Source organism: Chenopodium quinoa, unplaced genomic scaffold, assembly GCF_001683475.1.
Source record: "Chenopodium quinoa cultivar QQ74 unplaced genomic scaffold, ASM168347v1, whole genome shotgun sequence".
Classification (NCBI taxonomy): Eukaryota; Viridiplantae; Streptophyta; class Magnoliopsida; order Caryophyllales; family Amaranthaceae; genus Chenopodium; species Chenopodium quinoa.
Genome location: NW_018745265.1, coordinates 119510 through 131739, shown reverse-complemented (window position 1 = coordinate 131739; position 12230 = coordinate 119510). Strand labels below are relative to the sequence as shown.

The 12230-nt window shown below is 34.0% G+C and overlaps 1 protein-coding gene across 1 annotated transcript; it reads left to right on the top strand.

Annotated features, from left to right (window-relative positions):
- The first annotated feature begins 67 nt into the window (after positions 1-67).
- On the top strand, positions 68-5728 carry LOC110711377 (40S ribosomal protein S11-3). Its single transcript, XM_021889750.1, has 6 exons — positions 68-227; positions 336-376; positions 461-561; positions 4957-5101; positions 5197-5286; positions 5390-5728. Exons 1-6 carry the CDS (start codon positions 216-218, stop codon positions 5478-5480), a joined length of 480 nt encoding a protein of 159 aa, XP_021745442.1. The 5' UTR covers positions 68-215; the 3' UTR covers positions 5481-5728.
- Positions 5729-12230: the final 6502 nt, after the last annotated feature.

Here is a 12230-nt window from a genome sequence, read left to right as displayed (position 1 = left end):
AAAAAAAAAAAAAAAACTCATTGTTAGAATTTTGAAGTTGGTCCATGTTTAAAATTGTTGGGCTTATTTCAAAGTGATTGGAACCAATTAAAATCCAACTAGGGTTTAAGCCCCTTCTTCTTCTTCTTCTTTGTTCTCTCCTTTTCTCTCAATCTCTCTCTCCTCAGCGGCGCCTCCATTGCTTCCTCTGAACCTCATCTTACAACCACTCAATCATGGCGGAACAGGTACTTTTTCTATCTATTTACTTCGATTATTTGAAGTCGATCTTATTAGTATTTATATTCTTAATAGTTTTAGTTTTATTAATTTACATTTCGCTATTTATATAATAGACCGAGAAGGCCTTTTTGAAGCAGCCTAAAGTGTTTCTGAGGTAATCTTCAAATTCTGTAAATGCTAGATTTGTCAATTAATTAAGTTAAATTATTTGATTTTGATAATTTTATGGAAAATGCAGCTCGAAGAAAACTGGAAAGGGAAAGCGACCTGGGAAAGGAGGAAACAGGTTCTGGAAGAGTATTGGTTTGGGTTTCAAGACTCCCAGAGAAGCTATTGAAGGTTCTTTCTTTTCCTTGTATAGGTTGAGTTTAAGGTGCATTAGAGTTAGTATGTTCAAATTAAGTGAATTTGTTTGTTATTCAATTGCCATTTTGCGTTTTATATCTTCAGGATGTTAAAAAGTTTATTTTTTGCTTCTGTGGATTGGGGTTTTTGTGGGTGTTTCTGAGACTAATGTAAAGTATAAAATTTTAGGCTAAAGTGGTATTATAGATGCAATATGCTGTATGTTCTTTTGTGATGGATTTCTATACAGTATCTAGGCTGTTATAAATGTTACTGATGACTACGAAAACATGGGACAATAATGAAAAATGTAAGCTTGACTGTGTCGGATATGCAAATGTTGAATGAAGTAATTCGTATTGTTTTCCCATAGGAATGAGGTTGGTCATAAGTTGCAAACTTTGATTGGGTTCTTGAAGGGGTTATTAGAAAGAAGCTTATGAACTTTAATGATGCCTGTGGGAGAACGGAACTTTTGCCGGTGAGCTGGACATTTTAAGAGGATGTTCTCAAGTTTTCGGAATGAAATTTGTGATCTTTAGTAGAGTTGGCGCTCATCATAGATGATATTGGTATTCAGGGGGTATGTAATCTGTAAGAACTTTATTGATGGCCATAAGGTTTGTGCAACAAGGTTCTACAGAGTTTTACTTATATGAGTGGTAATTTGCTTGAAGCCTTGAAATGGATTTGAGTGTCACTGTGTTGCATCTGCAAGATCTGTAAAGGTTGGATTGTTTCCTAGTATCGGGCTTTTAGTGTGATATTATAACATGTGTTGGTGTTGATTCTGGAATGGATGGAGAAAGTTGATTTAAGATTGTTATCTGTATTATTTGTTGGGGCAATGTGATGTTGAAACGCATTGGATTTTTTTCTTCTTAAAATGAGACATAGTGTTCTTTATTTTAGTTTTAGCCATAAAAGCTGTGTATTAGAATTGTTAGTCTTGGTTCTTAGTGACATGGTTGACTGATTGATACTTGAGCATTGTTGTGGCAACTGGCAATTATTGGCAAACTAGCCATTTTATGTGTCTTGTGGCATATTACATTGATCACTTGTAATCTGTAATCAGTAATCGTATCTTGTGGCTGTTTGACATTTGTCTCAACATTGAGCACTACTTTTTGGGTTTTGGTTTATACTGTATATAGAAAATTTGTGATATTTTTACTTCTTGATCTTATATATTTTCTTAATCATTCTAAATTCAATTAAAGATATGATCCCTCATTCGACACATATTTGCAGCTGTTGATTTGTAAAGCTACTTATCACCCAATGCTTTTAGGTGGAGCTGGGCATCAATATTGTAGAAATGATGCTTCACAATACACTCTAGATTTATTGTATATCTTGTTACTATGTGATGTGATCATGTGAATTCTTCAATGGTCTTTGAAGTGTGATTGTACTATGTTAGTGCTATGTTTCCTGAGCTAAGTATCTTGACCTTTGGGAAGAATTATAGTTTGATCTATACATTTGATAATGTTCTGGTTTGAGGAGATAAGAAGGATGCCTTTGGATGCACGTTAGAGAGGTTAAAATTCATTGAGAATAAGCTTAGACTCAACTCAGTTCCTGATTTGTACACGTATTTCACTTTTTCATTGTTGATAACACACAGCAAGCTCTTTTAACTTTTCATTGTAGATAACAGAGCAAGCTCTTTAACTATCTATTGTTGATAGCACATTTTGCTCTTTTAAAGAATGATTCAAAGGAAACAATCACTTCCTTGCAGATTTATGTGAAAATCTATTAAGTACTTGAGACTAGGGACATGAGAGTTGTTTCCCCATGTTTAAGGACTGAATGAAAATTTATAGGTTATCAATGTTTTGTGTTGAAAGTTGAGGATCTTTTGTATGTTTGAATCATTTGGGATTATATGCTGTTCAAGAGAGTTTATTCCAGAGAGCCTCTGAGGTGTTGATTAAAGTAAACTTGATTGCGTCGGATATGAAAATGTTTGGTAATTATTATTATTTTAACATAGAAATGAGGTTGGACATAAGTTGCAAACTTTGATTGGGTTCTTTGAAGTGGTTATAAGAAAGAAATTTATGAACTTTAATGATGCCCTTGGGAGAAAGCAACTTTCTGGTGAGCTGGTCATTTTAAGAGGAGGTTCTCAAGTTTTCGGAATGAAATTTGTATCTTTAGTAGAGTTGGTGCTCATCATAGATGATATTGGTACTAAGGGGGGTGTGTAATCTGTAAGCACTTTATTGATGGCCATAAGCTTTGTGCAATAAGGCTCTATAGTCTTTTACTTTATATGAGTGGTAATTAGCTTGAAGCCTTGAAATGAATTTTAGTGTCACTGTTGCATCTGCAAGAACTGTAAATGTTGGAGTGTATCCCAGTATCAGGTTTTTATTTTGATATTTTAACATGTATTGTTGTTATTTCTAGAATCTATGTTACTCGGACTCTTTCATTTACCTCACGTGTCCGTCTCGACACGACTCGTGTCGGACACCGACACCTACACTTGGACACTTCATTTTTAACTAAAAACACAATTTTTTTCAAGAAAATGGGCGAGTCCGATACTTGGACACCCGTGTCTAATTGGACACTTCATCTGAGTCCAAGTAACATAGTCTAGAATGGATGGAGAAAGCTGATTTAAGATTCTTATCTGTGTTATTTGCTGGAGAAATTTGATGTTGAAACACGTTGGATTTTTTTTTCTTGAACACAACACATAGGCGCCTTTATTTTAGCTTTAGCCATTAAAGCTGTGTATTAGAATTGTTAGTCTTGGCTCTTTATGACATGGTTGACTGATTGATACTTGAGCATTGTTGTGTCAAGTATGGGCAAACTAGCCATTTTGATATGCTTGTGTTATAATGATCTCTTGTAATCAGTAATCAGATCTTGTGGTTGTTTGACATTTGTCTTGACAGAGGACTACTTTTTGGGTTTTGGTTTAGGCTATTTATAGAAATTTGAGATTTGTTACTTCCTTCTCGATCTTATATATTTTCTTAATCGTTCTAAATTCAATCAAAGACATGATCCCTGATGCGACGCATATTTGCTGCTGTTGATTCAATGTAAAGCTATTTATCACCCAATGCTTTTAGGTGGAGCTGGGCATCAATATCTTGCTACTATGTGACGTGATCACGTTGATTCTTAAATGGTCTCTTAAGTGTGATTGTACTTTTTTTTTTTTGATAAATAAGTGTGATTGTACTTTGTTAATGCTATGTTACCTGAACTAAGTATCTTGACCTTTGGGAAGAATTTATAGTTTGATTTATACATGGGATAATGTTCTAGTTTGAGGAGATAAGAAGGATGCCAATGGATGCACTTTAGAGAGGGTAAAATTTATGGAGAAGCAACTTAGATTCAACTTAGTTCCGGATTTGTACTAGTTTTTCACTTTTTCATTGTTAATAGCACAGCAAGCTCTTTAACTAATTGATAGCAGAGCAAGCTCTTGATCTTTTTTATTGTTGATAGAATATCAAGCTCTTTTAAAGAATGATTCAAAGGAAACAATCACTTTCTTGCAAATTTATGGGTAAATCTAATAAGTACTTGAGAGTTGAGACTAGGGACACAAGCGTCGTTTTCCCATGTTTAAGGACTGAATGAAAATCTAAAGTTTCCTATACTTGTTGGGCCCAAGTAGATATGATACAGCTTTCTATCAATGTTTTGTGATGAAATTTGAGGATATTTTGTTGTATGTTGGAATCGTTTGGGATTACATGCTGTGTAAGAAAGTTTATTTCAGAGAAAGCCTCTGAGGTGTTGGTTAAAGTCCATTGATAAGAAGCTAACGATACCAAGCATATGATGGGAATATGATATATTGTGTAAAGTTTTCATGGGAAATATTATGGTTTAGTCAGCAAGATGTTTTTAGGAGTAATGGGAAGGAAAGAAGGCATCAATCCTTCAAACTATATTTTCTGTAGTTTTATCATGTTCTCTGACCTTGTTACACCTATCCTTTATATTTATATTAATTTTGTTGTACTGCTTCATTTATATGGAAAATGGGAGAATTCCTACAATTCTCCTTATAAAAATAAAAAATGAGCGTAGAAACCGAGTAAGTAGTCGGGAGCAACCTGAGTTTAGGATCTTAGCTCAATATCATTACTTTGTTTTAATCCTACAAAAGCTAGTTTTGAGGTGCATCTTGGGCAAGATGCTATGAAATTATTTTAGAAAGTGCATCTGCACTCAGGCAGTGCGGTGCTTTGTTTGAACTAAATCCTCCAATTATCAAATTGATAAGGACTGTTTCTTTTGTATTGTTCTGCTTACTGGTCTTCCTAAGACCTGTTTTTTTCCCATTGAGTACTGTTAATTGTCATTCATGCATAACTGATGTACTGTTGTTGATATCAGGAGCTTACATTGACAAGAAATGTCCCTTCACCGGCTCTGTTTCAATCAGGGGCCGTATTCTAGCTGGAACTTGCCACAGTGCTAAGATGCAGAGAACCATTATTGTTCGCCGTAACTACCTTCATTACATCAAGAAGTACCAAAGGCAAGTATTAGCTATGTTGTTTTCCCAAGTGCTGTTGTGTTATATGTGATTGTTCGGTATTCTTATTATTTTGTTTGCTGGTATGTTGCTTGCAGGTACGAGAAGAGGCATTCAAACATCCCTGCACATGTGTCACCCTGTTTCCGTGTCAAGGAAGGAGACCATGTTATCATTGGTCAATGCAGGTCAGTTGCTCTTGGAGCACTTTGGTTGATATTGTGTTATTTGTGTATATGTCTAACAGATCTCAGTGTTTATCTTGATCATATTTCCCTGATAATTATCCAGGCCTATCTCAAAGACAGTGAGGTTCAATGTGTTGAAGGTGATTCCAGCTGGAGCTGCTGCTGGTGGAAAGAAGGCTTTTGCTGGAATTTAAGGTGTTTTTTTTTTTTATAGATATTGTGATGTAGCTAGGATCTATCACAGGGCTTGGAAATTAGTATTGTTTGCAGACCCTTGAATTTTGATACTTGAAGCATTTTCATGATTACTGAATACTATGTTTCTTTTGTTAAAATCATATTGGGAAATTGTAGTACAAACATCTTTATGGTATCAAATGTTTTGTCTTAGGACCTCCCGCAAGTTTTGGCAATATAGTTGCAAATGACTCCCTTTCTTTCTCCCACACCATTTTAAGATGATGTTTGATTATTCTTTTGGGTTTGGATTCTGAATAGCTGAACGCTGGACCCCAGTCCCCAAACTGCTGCATGTTGGGATTTCCTTTTGCTTTGGTTTGGTTGCTACAGTAATGTTGTAATCCTTGCCTGCTGTTGCTGCATTTGTGAATGAAGTTCTACCTTTCTGTTCTTTGTGCACGAGTTCTGGAGTTGAATGACATGTAGAAGAACTCAGTTTACAGAACTTGCCGGTTGCTACATTTGTGTTTGAAGTACCACCTTTCTATTCTTTGTGCACGAGTTCTAGACTTGAACGGTATGTAGAAGAACTACGTTTACTAAACCTGACCTGAACCTATTTGTTGTTAGCGTTTGGCTTATAAACTAGAACTATTGACAGACCAGCAGATAACTACAAATCAACCAAATTTTGGAGCAGATGCCTTGACCTTACTTCTCATTTGGTCAATTCATCTGACAGCTCAAATAGCTCCATTTTTTTATTTATAATAGCTGAAATTATCGTAGTGCCGAAGCATTCTAGATCTCATTGGCAAAATTTCTCTGTTTTGGTAGCTGTTCTTTAGCTGTATGTAAATTAAAAAAGAGATGATTGAAGCATTGAATCAAAGAAAGAGCTCATTATTATCAGGAGTAGAAGCGAAAGCAAGCTAGTCAGCCACCAACTACAGAGAACAATGGCATCATTTCAACTATCCGTTGCCTGCATTATTATCTTTTGACCATTCCAAGCATTTTTCTTTTAGTGCTTTTTTTTTTGTTGATAACCTCACATATATTTTTCTTTAATGGTCAAAAGTCGTCTTATTTTCTGTTAAATTATTACTACTCGTATATCTTTTATATCCCATTTCATACAATAAAAATTAATTATACACAAGTATTTTTTATTATGATTATTATAAAGTTGATTGACAAAGTCGTGTTGCATCGCTTCCATAATACTCGTACTACAACAAGTAAAACTCGTTTTCCACGTTGAAATATGTTATAAATGCACGGTCCTGTCCACTTTTGTTTGGCAAAATATCATCATTCATGCTTTTCCGTTAGTTATAATAAGAGGCCCGTATTTGCATAACGTCATCAAACTTTGATTTTTCATAATTGATTATTTTTATCCATTAATAACCAATGACGAATACTTATGACCCGTGATGCATTCATTGCTCATCATATTGGACTAAAATATTTGGGGTAAATTAGGATTTTTCCCCTTTTCCTATAATAGTAAATAATTAAATTTTATGCATCGAGCATATTGCTATATCGCCTATATGTAGATAAGATCGTAAAATCAACAAAATGTTCCATTAACTATTATTCTTACTTTGAACTTTTATGGTCAAGTTTAACAAGTTTTGACTTTTAATACGAAGTAGTTTAATTGACGATGAGATTACATGATGATGTTAGTCAATCAATTTTTATTTTCTTTGGATTTCCCATACTATTTACAATAATCTTTCTAGATTGAAACCTCTTATTAGGAAATATATCTCTCCCTTAATTTGGTACTTTTAGATCACATACATATACATTCGTAATATTTTTTGTTGTTATAATAGTACGGAGTACTTTTAAAAACTAGCTAATCAGTAATGATTTGATGATATAAATCATCATAATTTTCAAGTTTTATGTATAGTTATGGATAAGCTTAACAAAATAGTCTTATACATAGAAAAACAAGTGTCATTAAATATAGGCAACTATTTGTATTGTATTAAGAAATAGTGGGAGTAATTTAGAAGTAATTTCAGTAAACAAAAAGTCCATTTTGCTGATGACACTTGTGTATAATGTTTGTGACTCGATGGAATGATGCTCTCCATTTGTCAAAGTTTGTATTGGGTGGAAAAAACATAAAAAGGCAAAACGAGGAATAAAATTTCACCTTAAATAATAATAAAAACTAATATACGTAATATAATACTTCCTCTGTTCTATTAATATTGCAACAATGAACTTTTTGCATTATTCATCACTCTCGTTTGACTATATAATATGAGTTATACGTTAAGCAAAATATAGTCAAGTGTGATCTTGTTGGGTTCGTCTCATAAAATACTTTCACAATATCAACTTTTTATAATTTTTACTTTTACACAATTATAGATATTTAGCATATAAAATGTGTTTTGGGATGCGTAATTTCCTCCTTGTTGCAATATTAACAGAACGGAGGAAGTATAAATAAGCAAAATAATATTATATTTAAAAAAAAAGGAAAAGAAAATAATGTAAGAATAGAAAAAAGAAAAGGGAATATTTGACGACGTTGATGATGTTTGCACCATATGTGCAAATGTCTTGTTTAAGGACAACACTTGCGCAACAATTGGATGAAGCTTTTTTTCAATATTTGTGGCGCTTAATTAATCATCTTAGTTTAATGCCTTCTATTGTCTATTTCTCACACTAGGCTAATTATATTGGGTGGATATTTTGGAATACCAACTAATACTTCATTTTTGTTGGAAAGTTATTGTTTTGGAAGTGCTAATGAAATATCATGTTGCATTTGGTTACATATGCCCCTTTTCTTTTTTAATCCTTTTATTTGGAAGTATTTTGCTCTTTTACCTAATTAATATTTGGACCATATATTTTAATGAAAAGTACAAGTCTTAAGAGATATATCTTCACAAGATATTTTCAACGAGTTCATACATAAATAGACATACTATACGTAGAATATTAATTAGATTTGTTTTAAGATTAAAATTATTTGTAGACTCTTACATGTTATTTTGGAGAAACATTTTGGTATTAGTACAAAGTATTCCTAGCTTAAAGATGGGTTGTACACGCAACAATTAGCTTAGAATAATAACGCCAAATGAAAATAAGTACTACGTGTTGTGATTTATGAGTGGCTCTTTCCTATTACCATGTCCATTGTCCAACTTGTGGTTGAAGTTGGAATGAATGCATGTTTTAAAAATAAAAAGCCACGCTTTCTTTATGATCAACTAATTTTTCTTCATAAATTTTTAATTTTCTAAAGAAGTATTCTAATTATTGAATACCTATTCAACTTGCATGTTGTATAGTCTTTGACTATGTAAATTGTTTAATTATCTTTATGAACCGCTACACCCCCAACAACTGCGTTATATTACTCCGTATTTAATGAAGACTTTGATTTGGTCTAATAAAAGTAATATTGGCTTGAAATTAGTTTCAACACACAACCAAAAATGTAAAGTTTAAAGAAGTTCCATGACTATTCAAAGGAACACTTAATAGGAGAAAAAACATGTTGCTTATTACTATCTTAGGACTATCAACTTGTGCATGTTCAATGGACAGCCAAAGAGGGATGACCGACAAACAACATCATAAACAAATTAAGAGATTACTCTCATTTTCTAGATTTACTCAACCGTAAATATAATGACAAACAAATTACTTGGTAAAAATGATTAGAGCAAGTCAATTACTCATTACTCTCGATCGACTATTATTATAAAAGCAAATTGCTAAAAAGAGCGTTAGCACAATATTTTGATTATGTATCAAAATAATCTGATAAACTATTGCTCCGTAAGTCGTAGCATTTATCTTATCATTTGAGTGTTTTTATAATTTTATACGCACTCTATTCAGAATAGTTTTTATAATAACTTTATTTAAAAAATTATTATGTTATGTTTATTCTACCCATTAAATACAAAATAGTAGTACAAGTATTGAAAAAAAAATATATAAATAAATAAATAAAAACTGGTGATCTGTTAAAAATATTTTACTGATGGTAAGATATTTATCAGTGAAGGGATGAAGATAGGAAGTAAGTAGTAGAATGGTAGGAAAACTCTTTTCTTGTTTTTCAACTTAAGTTCACAATACGTGAACTTTCATTTATATAGCCAAATAATTGAATACAATAATATACATTATTGTACTTTATACAAATTATTGTACTTAGTCACATGTGAAGTTCAATTCAATCATGTTTCTCAACACTCCCCCTTTGAACGTTCACATGGAATGGGGTACAAGTTGCCTCATTAAAAACCTTGCTAGGTAAAACCCTTATGGGGTAAATACCATAGCTAGGGAAAAAGAGTACAACGATATAGTATTATATGCTTTGGTATACTGCCTCGTTAAAAACCTTGTCAGGAAAAACCCGGTGGGATAAAAACCTGATCGAAGGGAAAAAGAGTGCAGTACATATAATACTCCCCCTGATCTCAGCATAGTTCACGAAGATGTCGCATTCCGATTTTGTGAACTAACTGTTCAAATTTCTTCGAAGGAAGTGATTTGGTGAAAAGGTCGGCAAGATTTTCACAAGACTGAATTTGCTGGATATTTATTTCCTTGTCCTTTTGCAGATCATGTGTGAAGAACAGTTTTGGGGCAATATGTTTCGTTTTATCTCCCTTAATATATCCTTCAGTTACTTGAGCGATACATGCTGTATTGTCTTCAAAGATGATGGTTGGGTCTTCTGTTATTGTGTTCATTCCACACTCCTTTTGGATATTACTGGTCATCGACCTCAGCCACACACATTCCCGTCCTGCTTCATAGAGGGCTATCAACTCTGCATGATTTGATGATGTCGCGGTCAATGTCTGCTTTGTTGATTTCCATGATATTGCAGTGCCGCAATAAGTGAACACATATCCATTTTGTGACTTGGCATTTTGAGGATCTGATAAGTATCCAGCGTCTGCATACCCAATGAGAGCAGCATCTTGTTTTGGTTGGTAATATAAACCAAGGTCTTGTGTCCCTCGTAGGTACCGGAGTAAGTGTCGAACTCCCTTCCAATGCCTATATGTTGGTGCATTGCTGTGCCTGGCTAACAAATTCACAGAGAAAGCTATGTCGGGTCTAGTATTGTTAGCTAAGTACATTAAGGCTCCAATTGCACTTAAGTATGGTACTTCTAGACCCAAAATCTCTTCATTTTCTTCTCGGGGTCTAAATGGATCATTTTTCATATTCAAAGAACGAACAACCATTGGGAAGTTGGTTGGGGTTGCTTTGTCCATGAAGAAACGTTTCAAAACTCTTTCTGTATAGTTTGATTGATGGACAAAAATGCCATGACTCAAGTGCTCAATTTGTAGTCCAAGGCAAAATTTAGTTTTCCCAAGGTCTTTCATCTCAAATTCTTTCATCAAGTATTTTGCAGTTTTCTCGAGTTCATTTGGGGTTCCGATGATATTTAAATCATCAACATAAACTGCAATGATAGCGAATCCTGATTGTGATCGCTTTATGAAAACACAGGGACTAACTTGGTTGTTTTTGAATCCTTCTCTCATAAGGTATTCACTCAGACGGTTGTACCACATCCTTCCAGATTGTTTCAATCCATAAAGTGACCTTTTTAGTTTTATGGAAAGCAGTTGTCTAGGCTTGTGGTTTTCTGGTAGTTTTAGTCCTTCGGGGACTATCATGTAAATGTCCGTATCGAGTGACCCATACAAATACGCAGTCACTACATCCATTAATCGCATTTGCAGTCCTTTTGTGACTGTCAAACTTACCATAAATCTTAATGTAGTTGCATCAACCACTGGAGAATATGTTTCTTCATAATCAATCCCTGGAATTTGAGAAAATCCTTGGGCTACAAGTCTTGCTTTGTATCTAACTATTTCATTTTTTTCATTACGTTTTCTCACAAATACCCATTTGTATCCAACGGGTTTTACACCTGCTGGTGTAAGGGTTATTTTCCCAAAAACTTCTCGTTTTTCAAGTGACTTTAACTCAGCCAGCATTGCCGCCTTCCACTTTGGCCAATCACTCCTACGTCGACATTCTTCTACAGTTCTTGGTTCAACATCATTTTCATCAGATTGCGATGGAATTTGCAAATGTTTCATTAACGATAACATCTTTCCTATTCCACTGAGTCTTTGTAGAGACGTAATTCATTGAAATTTCATTGTTATCGATGTTTTGAACATCTTGTTCATTCCCCGTAGGGTTGTCTTCTTGTTCGTCCCCTTTTGGATTATCATCATTTTCTTTACTTTCATCCACATTTGGTTTTTCTTGACCTTCTGACGGGGGAACATCATTAGTCTCATTTTCTATTCCATCCAATCTTTTCAATTTTCTTGGCTTAGAATCTTTTGAACCAAGTGGTCTTCCACGCTTTCTGCGTGCCTGAGATTCATTTTCTATGGCCTTATTACCAGTTGGGATTTCAATACGTGCAGGGGCATTTTCTGCTGGTATATGTGATTTTGTCACCTTCTTTGTGTCTACAAATGCATCAGGCAATTGATTTGCAACACTTTGTAAATGAACAATTTTCTTAACTTCTTGTTCACACATATTTGTTCGTGGGTCTAACATCAACAGTTGTGTTGCATTCCAAATGAGTTCAATTTCTTTCTTACGTGGGTCCACTTTCACTCCCCCTAAGGCTGGGAATACTGTTTCATTAAAGTGACAGTTCGCAAATCTAGTCGTAAATAAGTCACCAGTCAATGGTTCAAGATATT

Bases quoted from the DNA above. Each gene is read 5' to 3' on its own strand.
- LOC110711377 (XM_021889750.1), top strand. The intron at 377-460 runs GTAATCTTCAAA...TGGAAAATGCAG, and splicing joins CAGCCTAAAGTGTTTCTGAG to CTCGAAGAAAACTGGAAAGG. The intron at 5,287-5,389 runs GTCAGTTGCTCT...ATAATTATCCAG, and splicing joins GTTATCATTGGTCAATGCAG to GCCTATCTCAAAGACAGTGA.